The sequence below is a fragment of the Chlorocebus sabaeus genome, chromosome 7 (assembly GCF_047675955.1).
Source record: "Chlorocebus sabaeus isolate Y175 chromosome 7, mChlSab1.0.hap1, whole genome shotgun sequence".
Taxonomy (NCBI): Eukaryota; Metazoa; Chordata; class Mammalia; order Primates; family Cercopithecidae; genus Chlorocebus; species Chlorocebus sabaeus.
This window is the reverse complement of record NC_132910.1, coordinates 13,885,112-13,899,349: the sequence shown is the minus strand read 5'-3', so window position 1 is coordinate 13,899,349 and position 14,238 is coordinate 13,885,112. Positions and strand designations below refer to the sequence as shown.

At 43.8% G+C, this 14,238-nt stretch overlaps 1 protein-coding gene across 3 annotated transcripts in view; it reads left to right on the top strand.

Annotated features, from left to right (window-relative positions):
- Positions 1 to 14,238, top strand: part of SRD5A3 (steroid 5 alpha-reductase 3) — a 45,344-nt gene that overhangs the window by 15,525 nt on the left and 15,581 nt on the right. The window contains exons 3-5 of one of the 3 annotated variants that reach the window (XM_073017366.1): positions 2,719 to 2,916; positions 6,212 to 6,346; positions 8,226 to 9,028. In XM_073017366.1, the coding sequence (XP_072873467.1) occupies positions 2,719 to 2,916; positions 6,212 to 6,346; positions 8,226 to 8,485 (593 nt within the window). In that variant the 3' untranslated portion in view covers positions 8,486 to 9,028. Of the gene's footprint in view, positions 1 to 2,718; positions 2,917 to 6,211; positions 6,347 to 7,483; positions 8,204 to 8,225; positions 9,029 to 14,238 lie in introns of those variants that run through there. The other 2 variants (XM_073017368.1, XM_073017367.1) reach the window with 2 other exon arrangements.

Genomic DNA, 14,238 nt, shown 5'->3' with positions numbered 1-14,238 from the left:
CTGGGCATGGTGGCACATGCCTGTAATCCCAGTTACTCAGGAGGCTGAGGCAGGAGAATGGCTTGAACCCAGGAGGCAAAGGTTGCAGTGAGCTGAGATCATGTCACTCCACTCCAGCCTGGGTGACAGAGCAAGACTCCATCTCAAAAAAAAGAGCAAACCCGTGTACATCCTCTTTGGGAGGGCAGGATACATCAGCGGATCTCACTCCACTCATTAAAACGTCATCTCTTTGTTTACTGTGGGACTGACTGGGGTGGTTTCGTATTTGGAGGGTTGGTTGTGAGGATATGAGGAATTCTATTTGTTTGCTTTAACTTGTTTCTAAGGAGTTAAAACTAAGTTTTAGTTCATTTAAAATACAAAAACAGTCAAAGCTAATCTGTGCTGATAGAGGTCAGGATAGGGGTTGTTCCCCATGGTAAGTTTGGGGGAGGGGTAGTGCCTGGAAGGGAACACTAGGGGGTGCTGGTCGTGTTCTGTTTCTTTTTCTTTCTTTTTTTTTTTTTTTTTTGAGACGGAGTCTCCCTTGCTCTGTCGCCCAGGCTGGAGTGCAGTGGCCAGATCTCAGCTCGCTGCAAGCTCCACCTCCCGGGTTTACGCCATTCTCCTGCCTCAGCCTCTCGAGTAGCTGGGACTACAGATGCCCGCCACCTTACCCGGCTAGTTTTTTGTATTTTTTAGTAGAGACGGGGTTTCACCGTGATCCGCCCGTCTCGGCCTCCCAAGGTGCTGGGATTACAGGCTTGAGCCACGGCGCCCAGCCCTTTTTTTTTTTTTTTTTTTTTAGTATAGAGTCTGGCTCTGTTGCCCAGGCGGAGTGCAGTGGCCTGATCTCAACTCACTGTAACCTCCCTCTCCCGGGTTCAAGTAATTCTCCTGCCTCAGCCTCCTGAGTAGCTGGGACTACAGGCATGTGCCACCATGCCTGGCTAATTTTTGTATTTTCAGTAGAGACGGGGTTTCACTATGTTGGCCAGGCTGGTCTCAAACTCCTGACCTCGTAATCCACCCACCTTGGCCTCCCAAAGTGCTGGGATTACAGGCATGAGCCACTGCACCCAGCCTATTTCTTTTGGTTGTTTCATTTTTTTCTTTTTCTTTCTTTCTTTTTTTTTTTTTTAAGAGAGAGAGTCCCGCTCTGTTGTCCAGGCTGGAGTGCCATGGCATGATCATAGCTCACCCCGGCCTTTAACTCCTGGTCTCAAGCGATCCTCCCTCCTCTGCCTCTTGAGTAGTTGGGACTACAGGTGCATGCCACCGTGCCCAGCTAATTTTTTTAAATGTTTTTAGAGATGGGCAGCCTGCTGTGTTGCCCAGGCTGGTCTCAAACTCCTGGTCTCAAGCACTCTTCTCCAACCTCAGCTCCCTAAAGTGTTCTGTTTCTGGATCTGAGTGCTGTTATATGGGTGGGATTGGTTGACTTAATTTGTAAAAGTTAATTAAGTTGCATCTTTCTGGTGTTGTGCATGCGTGTGTGTGTGTGTGTGTGTGTATATGAGACTTTTTTTTTTTTAATGGAGATACAGTCTCACTCTGTCTCCCAGGCTGGAGTGCAGTGGCCCGATCTTGGCTCACTGTAACTGCCCCCTCCTGGGTTCAAGCAATTCTCCTACCTCAGCCTCCCGAGTAGCTTGCTGCCATGCCTGGCTAATTTTTTGTATTTTTAGTAGAGATGAGGTTTCACTCCTGAGCTCAGGCAATCTACCCGCCTCAGCCTCCCAAAGTGCTAAGATTACAGGCATGAGCCACCACGCCCACCTGTGACTCATTTTTTTTTTTTTTTTAAGTGACTGGGTGTGGTATCTCACACCTAAAATCCCAGCACTTTGGGAGGCTGAGGATGGAGGATGGCTTGAGGCCGGGAGTTCGAGACCAGCCTGGGCAACATAGGGAGACCCTGTCTCTACAAAAATAAATTTTTTTTAAATTAGTCAGGGGTGGTGGCACATGACTGTAGTCCTAGCTACTCGGGGAGGCTGAGACAGGATCACTTGAGCTCAGGAGTTCAAAGCTGCAGTGAGGTCTGACTATGCCACTGCACTCCAGCCTGGGTGACAGAGCAAGACCCTGTCTCAAAAATAAAATAAAGAAGTTGACACATAAAATTAACCAAAAAACAAAAAATAAAGAGAAAAACTAAGTGTGTGTTTTTTAAAGCCAGCTTTTCTTCAGATTTTTTGGTGGGCAGGTCATGAAAGACAGGTGGGGAAGTAGATCTTGGGCTCACCATCCCTCTAAAAGTATAATTTCTTGTTTTTAATGTGGAAAGAAATGCATAACTCTGTTTCTGTTCCTGTCCCCGTCTCTGCCTCTGTGGTGCCTGAGATGCTGGGAATCCCATGGCTGGGGCCACTCAGAGGCCACTGGGAACTCTTCCAGACAGTTTGCATCTGGCTGTTAGTGCCAGGGACCGGAGAGCCACAGACCTCTTCACAGACCTCCTGACCATGATGTCCCATGAAGCCTGGAAGGCTGTCAAACAATGAAGCAGAGTCGAGGGATGGGTGTTTGGGCCAGCCCTGTCACTAGATTACTGTATAACTGTGTAATTTGAGTGAAGTCAAATTCCTTGACTTCATTTGGCCCATTTCTTCCTTACTACCAAAAAGGAAGATGTTAGACGGAATTTCATACTCTCCTTAACAGTAGGGAAAAACAAAACTTTGGATTAATCCCGGAAGAGAAATGCTGACCCTATCGCCTTCTGAATTGTAGGAGGGGAGCTGGCGCTGTCTGCATTCTTAGTGCTAGTATTTCTGTGGCTGCACAGCTTACGAAGACTCTTCGAGTGCCTCTACGTCAGTGTCTTCTCCAATGTCATGATTCACGTCGTACAGTACTGTTTTGGACTTGTCTACTATGTCCTTGTTGGCCTAACTGTGCTAAGCCAAGTGCCAATGGATGGCAGGAATGGTGAGTGGGTCCAGCCCTGCCAGGAGCTCCCTCCCACCCCAGGGTATATGAGGTGCTCTCAGGGTTTGTGCTGTGCTGAGCATTGTAAGACATGCAAAAGAAAGAGACAGGCCCAGTGCATTTTGCAGAGTTTTGAGGAGATGAGCCTCAAATCGATTTAAAAAGGCCGGGCATGGTGGCTCACACCTGTAATCCCACCACTTTGGGAGGCCGAGGCAGGTGGATCACTTGAGGCCAGGAGTTCGAGACCAGCCTGGCCAACATGGTGAAACTCTGTCTCTACTAAAAATAAAAAAAAAAAATTAGCCAGGTGTGGTGGCACACGCCTGTAGTCCCAGCTACTGGGGAGGCTGAGGCAGGAGAATTGCTTGAAACGGGAGGTGGAGGTTGCAGTGAGCTGAGATCGCACCACTGCACTTCAGCCTGGGCAACAGAGCGAGTCTCCATCTCAAAAAAGAAAAGAAAATGAGGGAAGGGAGTGGTGCTTGCATGGAGTTGGGATTTGCAGAGCGGGTGGGGAGCCGTTTTGTTGCCACTTAGTTCTTGTGATTGTTCCCATCACAACAGAGCTTTTCTTCAAGTGATGCTGCCTGAGGGGAGAGGACAAAGAGTACTGTGATAGTGAAAATTGTGTTTTAGTCTCTAAGCTCTCACTAGCCAGGAAGAGGGAAGCCAAACCATGACCTTGTTTAGGAGAAGGAAATGAAATGGATTTTTTGTTTTATGGGGGGAGGAGGGGACGTTATCTAACACATATGACTACCATTTTTGTAAAAACAATGCATGATTATAAAGAAATCAAGTCACTTGGGGTGATAGAAATGAGTTTATAGTGCTGAGGTTAACCTGACCTTGCAGCCTTAGTATCTGTCAGTCTAGACCCTGTAGGTCTGTAATGACCATTGTCTCTAAACCCAGGGCTCCGTGTTTCCAGCTGCCCTATCCATCCTCGTAAACTCTAGCGATTTCCAACAATCTGTGAGTGAGCTTCCTCCTCAGGTTAGATTTTGGTACGAGTGCCCCATGAAAGTCTTCTCTTTTGCTGTAGCTCAACCTAAGGCCTCTGACTAGAGGAGTGATTTTAAAGGAGGATTTATTGACGATCTTTCTCAATTCATGAATTATTCATTGGCTCCAGCCACTTAGCTAGCATCTCTCTGTCTGATTCCTCTGGACTTACTCCTCCCTGGCATGTCTGTGGTGGCATTCTGCCAGCCAGTACAATGGAAGGGGCTGTCATTCCTGGTGGGCAGTGCTGGTTCTCCCCCTAAAGGAACTTTGCAGAGCGCTTGGTGGCTGCTAGCTTTCAGTGTGTTCATGTCTGTTGGCATTACCTGCCTCTCCCAGAGTTTCCTCTACTGGCTGCATCTCAACTTCTGTCTTCCCTCCTGCATAGACAGTCAAGGAAGAGGAGCCCATAAAAATAACTTTCCAAGCACTCCTTCCTGAAGCTGTTTTCTGTTTCACCTCTTGTCCTTCAAGGGTCATCTGGGATCATTTGGGACAATATGGGGAAAGTTGGTTTCAGTAATTCATTGAGAGAAAACACATTGGGGCATTTGCCAACCAAAGGGTGTGATAGAAATAACATGGGCTCCAGAGTCTCTTGGGCCTGCATTTGGCTCATTGAGCTTCTCTGAGCCTCAGAGCCTTCATTAGTAATTACTGACACATACTGATTTCACAGGGTTCTTCTTAAAGTGAAAAGAAGACTCTACAAACTAGGATGTAACTCTATAAGGACTGGGATCTTGCCTGACTTATTTCCTGCTTTATCCTTTGTACCTGCAGCAGGGCCAGGCTTAGTAGGCACTCCTTAACTAGTGAATAAACAAATAATTAAATACTGAGTAGAACTGAGGAAATGTGACCCTTCCATCTGCCTCCCTTTTCCTGCATTATAATTCTGGCATTACCCTTAACAAATCCTTTTTCCCATAGGTAAATTCTCTGCATTTAGAGTAAAGGACTTGTTAGTGATTTGAACTTCCAGACACTCTAACTTTTCATCCTGTTGACTTGCTCTTGAAGCCTATCAGATTTAAAACTGTATTTTTAATATTTTGCTTATTTCATTTTTGTAGAGACAGGTTCTCCCTATATTGGCAGGCTGGTTTCAAACCCCTCAAGTGATCCTCCTGCCTTGGTCCCCCAAAGTGCCAGGATTGCAGGTGTGAACCGCTGTACCCAGTCTGTTTTGAACTTATAAAAATATAACCTAGTAGTTAAATGCCTCAACTTGTAAACACTAAAAGACTATAGTAGATTGATTATATAAAACAAGCTTTTAAAAAATAAACTGAAACAGGTAGACCGGTGGATTTTCATCAGTCCTTAACTATCATTAACTGATTCCTGCCTCGAGGTGGCCATGTGGAATTGCATGATCCTGGGTTCTCTTACTTGAATCAGCTTTTTAGGGTTCCGCCTTGGCTCCAGAGCCTCAGGCTCTTGCCCATTATCAGTGGACACATTTGTTTCTTCAGTCAAGCCTCAGACTAGGCTAACTGCTTCCTGCTGCTCAGAGGGAAGTCTCTGTTTGCTTTTCTGAAGCCAGTGGTTTGCTCCACAGGTCATCAGGTGGTCTGTGTTTTTCCCTTCTTCCTAGCAGCCAAAGAAAGTGGAAGATGCTTTGAGTGTTTCCACTCCTGAAACTCAGTCTCTCGACTGTGTTCTCTCTTATCCAGACCTGGATGGCATCGAGTTGTTCATCTTGCAGTTTACTGTCCCCCTCTTTTGAGAAAGCCCCCTGGTAGCCTTTCCACTGGTGATTTCCTTCATTGGCTCGAGCTAGTCAAGTCAGCATTCTGCTTTCAGGCTCTCCCTAGCAGGATGGTAGCTCAGAGAGAGATTTCCTTAGAAAGTGTTTTTCTTCACTGTAAAACATAAGAAGACTTAAAACTGGACTTAGCAAGGTGAACACAAAAGAGTCTTACCATGCGAAAGTAGATCACAGTAGGGGAGCTGAACTTTGTGCTTGAACCATTTAGAGAAGAAGCAAGAGAATGTGTCTGTATGGAATTCTCTGCCAGGGGGACTAAAGCTGCCCGTAACTGATGAACATATCTCCTTTGTCCAGAGAGACAGAGCTCTGCCTTCTGTACTGGGAAATTACATCAGGAAATTACATCGGGATATTGAGGAACAGGTTCCCCTCTTTGTACTTGGGAAATTACATTAGGATATTGAGGAACAGAATAAGTAGATAATTGTGTTTCTGCTGACTAAATGATTTGTTTAATTCCCTGAGTCTGTGAAATTGTTTAGTGTTGGCTAACAATTCTTATTCCTATAGCCTACGTAACAGGGAAAAATGTACTGATGCAAGCACGGTGGTTCCATATTCTCGGGATGATGATGTTCATCTGGTCATCTGCCCATCAGTATAAGTGCCATGTAATTCTCGGCAATCTCAGGAAAAATAAAGCAGGTGAGACCTCTTTTAAAGCCTCCGCATATGGATTTTAACCCTCAGAAGTTAGTTCTCCATGGGCCTGCATACTTTTCCTTCCTGCCCTAGTTAGTTGACTATATCAAATATTTATTTTTGGCAAGACACTTCTCTGGGCCTCGATCTTCCTATCTGTGAAAATGAGAGCCTTACATTGAAAGACCTCTCTGGACCCAAGTAGCCCCGACATTCTGTGATTCTACATTTTGTGTCTCATCAGTATGTGAGAACTAGTGTTACCATGGAGTTAGTACCAGCCACAGCATAAAAACTTGACCTTTAAGTTAGTTTGTGTTGACTTATCACAGGTACAGTTTCCATTAGGTTTTTTGAAATACTAGAAATTGAATAGGCCAGGCACAGTGGCTCACGCCTGTAATCCCAGCACTTTGGGAAGCCAAGGTAGGCGGATCACCTGAGGTCAGGAGTTCAAGATCAGCCTGGCCAACATGGTGAAACCCCGTCTCTACTAAAAATACAAAAATTAGCTGGGTGTAGTGGTGTGGGCACCTGTAGTCCCAGCTACTTGGGAGGCTGAGGCACTAGAATCACTTGAACCTGGGAGGCAGAAGTTGCAGTGAGCCGAGATCATGCCACTGCACTCCAGCTGGGGTGACAGAGCTAGACTCTGTCTCAAAAAAAAAATTGAATAGTGTTTTATTTATTTATTTATTTTATTTTAATAAAATGTGCTCCAATTACAGGCGTGAGCCACTGTGCCTGGCCTATTATTTATTTTATTTTATTTTATTTTATTTTATTTTATTTTATTTTATTTATTTATTTTGAGACAGACTCTCACTCTGTCACCCAGGCTAGAGTGCAGTGGCGCCACCTCAGCTCACGGCAACCTCCGCCTCCTGGGTTCAAGCGATTCTCATGCCTCAGCCTCCCAAGTAGCTGGGATTACAGGCATGTGCCACCACACCTGGCTAATTTTTATATTTTTAGTAGAGATGGGGTTTCATCATGTTGGCCAGGCTGGTTTCGAACTCCTGACCTCAGGTGATCCGCCCACCTCAGTCTCCCGAAGTGCTAGGATTACAAGCATGAGCCACCGCGTCGGCCAAAAAATTGAATAGTTTTAATATTTATCAAGTACTTATTTTGTCCCAGGCCCTGTTCTGAGTGCTTTACATACAGCTTCACAATGCCGACATGAGATGACAGACCAGTCTTCATTTTACAGATGAGGAAACTAAGGCACAAAGAGGTTAAGCAATTTATCTAAAGTTACACAGCTAGTAAGTGGGAGAGCCAGGATTTAAACTTGTGCAGTCTGACTCTGGAGTAGTCTGAGCTCTTAAGTAGTAGCTTGGAGAATTGCTGGAGTAACTGGCTTTTCTCTTGTGCTTATTGACAGTTGACAATTTAACCTAAGCAGATGACTTTTCAATATGTAATAGACTGACAGAAGTGTGACAAGATGGTGGTTTACACACATCTATGATACTCTTCTAAATAAGAGTTTCTGGGCTGGGCAGGTTGGCTCACACTGGTAATCCCAGCACTTTGGGAGGCTGAGGTGGGAGGATCACTTGAGTCCAGCGGTTTGAGACCAACCTGGACAACATAGGCAGACCCTGTCTTTACGAAAAATTCAAAAAATGAGCCAGGCATGGTGGTGCGTACCTGTGGTTCTAGCCACTGGGGAGTTTGAGATGGGAGGATTGCCTGGGCCTGGAAGGATGAGACTACAGTGAGCCATGACTGCACCACTGCACTCCAGCCTGGACAACAGAGCAAGACTGTGTCTCAAAAAAATAAAAAAAGTTTCTGTAAATGATTTGGGAGTGAAGTGGTGAAACTTTCTTTTCAAACCTTTAAATGCTTATGAGATCTTCTTTTACCCTTTCAGGAGTGGTCATTCACTGTAACCACAGGATCCCATTTGGAGACTGGTTTGAATATGTTTCTTCCCCTAACTACTTAGCAGAACTGATGATCTACGTTTCCATGGCTGTCACCTTTGGGTTCCACAACTTCACTTGGTGGCTAGTGGTGACAAATGTCTTCTTTAGTCAGGCCCTGTCTGCCTTTCTCAGCCACCAATTCTACAAAAGCAAATTTGTCTCTTACCCGAAGCATAGAAAAGCTTTCCTACCATTTTTGTTTTAAGTTAACTTCAGTCATGAAGAATGCAAACCAGGTGATGGTTTCAATGCCTAAGGACAGTGAAGTATGGAGCCCAAAGTACTGTTTCGGCAGAGCTGTTTAAAACTCTCCGTTCCATTTCTATACCCCACAGGTTTTCACTGAATGAGCATGGCAGTGCCACTCAAGAAAATGAATCTCCAAAGTATCTTTAAAGAATAAATACTAATGGCAGATCTGCGATTTCTGGGTCCACTTTCTGAGATGCTTTATAAAACCAATGAACTGATAAAAAGTAGATGAAACGGGCCGGGCACAGCGGCTCACGCCTGTAATCCCAGCACTTTGGGAGGCCGAGGTGGGCGGATCACGTGGTCAAGAGATCGAGACCATGGTGAAACCCCATCTCTACTAAAAATACAAAAAATTAGCTGGGCGCAGTGGCGGGTGACTGTAGTCCCAATTACTTGGGAGGCTAAGGCAGGAGAATGACGTGAACCCGGGAGGCAGAGCTTGCAGTGAGCCAAGATGGTGCCACTGCACTGCAGCCTGGGCGACAGAGCGAGACTCCGTCTCAAAAAAAAAAAAAAAGTGGATGAAACTTCTCCAAGCTGCTTTGCAAGCAAACTAACCAAAAATATACAAACAGCTTCACAGACACACACACACACACAAAGGAAGAGATAAGATCATCAATGGCTGCGGTAGCCTAGTAGGAATGGACTATATAATAATATAGTAGGTGCTCAATAACCGTTTGTTGCATTTCAGTAAAGGCAGAATAACCTTTCAAAATAATAGGCTGGGTGCAATGGCTCACATCTGTAATCCCAGCACTTTGGGAGGCCAAGATGGGCAGATTGCTTGGGTCCAAGAGTTCAAGACCAGCCTGGGCAACATGGTGAAACCCTATCTCCACAAAAAAAAATAAAAATTAGCCAAGAGTGGTGGTACATGTCTGTAGTCCCAGATACTTGGGAGTGGGCTGAAATGAGAAAATCGCTTGAGCCCAGGAGGTCAAGGGTACAGTGAGCCGAGGTCATGCCACTGCACTCCAGCTTGGCGTGGGCAACAGAGCAAGACCCTGTCTCAAAATAATATATAATTTTCCACCAAAAGTTTCAGGGAAAAATGAGTTTGTTGGAGTTCGTTTATACTTTCGCATGTTACCACAAATATCTCCAGTTAAATAACTATCATTAGCCATTTCCATTCATCTCCCCCTCAAATCATAGCCTAACAGAACACTTTGAAAGCTCTTTAATTTTTTTTAAGTCCCTTGTAGGGAGTACTTCAAAAGTAAAAGCATCAGAAGAAAAAATATTTTTATATTTATGCATAGCAAGCCTTCATGAACGGAAGTGACACACTCTGGATTGAATAATACTGTAGCCTCATTCATATGTAGTTATTCAAATTGGATTAATGTCTGTGTGAGTTTATTTGAACTAGCAGAATGCATCTGAAAATATTCAGGAATAAAGTTTATACTTAAAATAGTTTATGTTAAAGAAAGTACCTGTGATTAATTCAGAGGGAAATAAATGCATGGTATAAAACAAAACCAAAAACTTAAAAATAATACTATAGCCTGAGCAACACATTAAAACTGCACATTTGTGCAGCATAAGATTCTCTGGCTTATTGACTGAGGTGTTAAGTGTATTCCTTTTATGAAGATGTCCTATTACAGTCAGCTAAGCACTAAAGCTTTGCATTTATATGTACTTTGCTATGGGGGAAAGAACCTTATGATTAATAAAATACATATCAAATGCATAGTCAATCATCCCCACCCCCATCCCTGGAGCTATAACCCGAAACCGTTAAACTAAGAATCTTTTTTTTTTTTTTTTTTTAAGACAGAGTCTCATTCTCTCACCCAGATTGGAGTGCAGTGGTGGGATCCTGGCTCACTGCAACCTCTGCCTTCTGGGTTCTAGCGATTCTCCTGCCTCAGCCTCCCAAGTAGCTGGGATTACAGGCGCCTACCACCACACCTGGCTAATTTTTGTATTTCTAGTAGAGATGGGGTTTCACCATGTTGGCCAGGCTGGTCTTGAACTCCTGATCTCAGGTGATCCACCTGCCTCGGCCTCCCAAAGTGCTGTGATTACAGGTGTAAGTCACCACTCCCGAATGCATGTCAAGCACATTTGAAAGTTCTTACAACAATTCTGATGGAGCATTTTCTCTCCCATCAACCAAACACCACTTAAGATTAACCTGTGGCTCACACTACTTAAATAAATGCCATATTTATTTTACTTATCATTTAGAATTTGTCATTGTCAGGAACAAAACTCTTTGTACATTGGAAATGGAAAGCATATTGCAATTTGGTCTTAATTTCCACATGAATATCAAGTGTAATTTTTAATAAATTATTTGGAGAAAAATGTATTTTATTTCAGCATGCAATTTTATGCCCAGGTTAGACTAGAGATTTGGCTGATGTTCTGGAATCTCATTGTACTCTTAAGTAAAATAATGAGCATCCGATGACGCACCCTGTCAGGGGTTGTGAGAAAGCTGCAGTGTCCAGTTTCCCACCCCTGTTTCCTGCTGTCTCTCTCCCACTCATCCCTGTTTCTTACTTTCCCTTTTCCTTCTTTGCCCAAACATCACATTTCTAGGCAAAGATAAAAGAGGAAATAGTGATGGCCTGAAAGGGGTTCAGAACAACGTAGCACGGCCTTTGGTGAAAGCGTCACCAGTAGGAAATAAATGAGAATTGAGCAGTGCTTGCGGTGTCAGAATCAGCACTGTTTTTTGTGTTGGTGAAAATATTCCATGTGCCTAGAGGGAAAGCATCAGGGATTTTGCAGATTCTTCACAAGGACCCAGAAATAGCTTAAAGGTAGAGATTCATGATTTTCCTGTTGGCTTAAATAGCCTTAATCTTTCATTTTCTACTACCATTAAGTCAGGGGAAATGACATTGAACTACCTCATTAGCAGCCTTCCCTTGATTAACTACTGACTAAAAGTGTGCTGAAAATGGCCTTTGTTTTTGTGAAGCTCATCCTACACACTAACATTCGCTTACTCTAACATGGATTATTTTGTCTCTAGAAAGCTGTGCCCTGTATTAGATTTTTACTTCAGTGAGTGGTTATTGCTAGAATTCTCACACACACACACACACACACACACACACACAAAACCTTTGCAGATATTTTTTTTTTTTTTTTTTTTTTTTTGAGACGGAGTCTTGCTCTGTCACCCAGGCTGGAGTGCAGTGGCCGGATCTCAGCTCACTGCAAGCTCCGCTTCCCGGGTCTACGCCATTCTCCTGCCTCAGCCTCCCGAGTAGCTGGGACTACAGGCGCCCACCACCTCGCCCGGCTAGTTTTTTGTATTTTTTTTAGTAGAGACGGGGTTTCACCGTGTTAGTCAGGCTGGTCTCGATCTCCTGACCTTGTGATCCGCCCGTCTCGGCCTCCCAAAGTGCTGGGATTACAGGCTTGAGCCACCGCGCCCGGCCTAACCTTTGCAGATATTTTTGTATGTAGCTTAATAGATATCTGGTTTAAGGAGACTGCAACATTTGCATAAGGTGCCTGAAAACTCAAGAACCATTGATAAGTGAGATCTCTCAAAATGAGCTGATATATTAAAGAAGACCGTAAAACAGTAAATGAGCAAGTCGAATTTCTTTACCCCTGTAAACTATTTAAGCAACTTCTGCCCACTCTTTCACATTACTTATCAGGGGAAAAAAACAAAACAAAACAAAACATTCAACTGGTTTTTTGTAAATATATTAGTCTAATCTAAGATTTTCCTGATAAACAGACAAGAAACAGTGGAGAGACCAGTGATCCATAAATAATGCATATGATACCTCATCGTTTTTCTCAAATAGCAGTGATCTAGGAAGCCAAGTATTGGTTTTGGGAGAAGTAAAACCTAATTATCCCAATGAAACTATTATGTCAAGAGCTACTTTATACATATAATTGAGAAAGTATAATATCGGTCTCTTCGTTCAAAAAGACTGAATGCTTGAAGCAATCTGAGGATACAAGTCCACAAGGGATTTTTTCAACAAAAGGGCACATCTCCCTCAAGCCCAGCCCTCTGGCTTAAACCTCATGGTGCATATGCAGTCTTTATCAGAGCTCGCTGGCCTACACAGCACCATTCTGGGAAGTAGAAAAGGCATGACCCAAGGAACAGCCCCATGGTGGCAGGGCATGAGCCTTTGTGGGCCAAAAATGTCAACTGGTGATGGGGCCACAGTCAGTGAGCAGAGTTTGGGATGGATCTCAGCCCGGTGTCCCTTGTGCAGTGTACAAACTGCACAACCTTCCACAGAGACCCTGCTCATCATGCTGCCTGCCTGTCTGCAGATTTTATTCACTCTTGAAAAAACAAAACAAAACAAGAAAACTTGATTGCATGGAATCATCACATTGAGAGAGACTAGAAGGAATAAGTAAGCACTCCATGCAAAACATCTGTCCTCCTACACACAAAAAGGGGAGTGTGGTGGTTAGCAGGTAAGTGATCCTCGAACAATAGAATGTCTGTTCAGATGCTAGAATGCCGACCCCAAACAGAAATAGTGTTGTTTTCTTCCTTTCTGACTACTAACACCTGCCTTTCCAGCTCATTGTTTTAGTACTGCAACTCCAACAATCTGTCAACTCTACTGGGATCTCCAGTCTTTTGATCTCATCACATTTTCACTGTCATTCATTTCTCATGAATCTTCTCTTACCTCCTTACCTGGATTAAATTCCTAGTAAATCATTATAATCAGTCCTTTATATATATCCCCAACTCTCTTGCCTCCTTACATTGCTTTTGCCTACCCACTTACCAAAGCCAAAATCCTGGTTAATTCAACCCTCCCTCCTTTGTGTGTGCACCCATGCAGTTGAACTGTGCCTGGAGAAATTCAGTACATTAACAGCTTACTTTAAATTCATGACACTAACCGCAAGTGGCTTTTTTTTTTTTTTTTTTTTTTGAGACAGAGTCTCCCTCTGTCACCCAGGCTGGAGTGAAGTGGTATGATCTCCACTCACTACAGCATCTGCCTCCCGGGTTCAAGCAATTCTCCTACCTCAGCCTCCCAAGTAGCTGGGATTACAGGCAAGCGTCACAACGCCTGGCTAATTTTTGTATTTTTAGTAGCGACGGGGTTTCACCATGTTGGCCAGGCTGATCTCAAACTCCTGACCTTAGGTGATCTGCCCGCGTTGGCCTCCCATAGTGCTGGGATTACAGGCATGAGCCACTTTGCTTGGCCTCAAGTGGCTTTTAATGCTGCAGTCATATTAAAATTCTCTAGTCCATTTGCCACTCTCCTAACTATTTTACATCTCTTCTTTTCTCAGAAAAGTGAAGCTATTGGAAAGAACTTGCACTGGTTGGCACCACCACTTCCACCCACCTAAGCATCTGTGTCTGTGTGCATTACCTTCCCTCGTGTTATTATTGTTGAAGTAGAAGAATCCTTTTTTTTTTTTTTTTTTTTTTTTTTTTGGTAGAGTCAATGTCTTGCTATGTTGCCCAGGCTGGTCTTGCACTCCTGGCCTCAAGCGATCTCCCCATCTCAGTCTCCCAAAGTGCTGGGATTACATGCACTGCACCTGGCCTCTTTTTTTTAAAAGAAAAAAAAAAGTTTCTCATATAAATATAAAATGAACATGTGCCAAAGATTTTACTCAACTCACTAATAAAGGAACCACTAAGATGTTGGAACTAGTTTAAAAAATAATCCTAAAAACAGATACATATATAGATACGAGGCATGTCAAAATGAA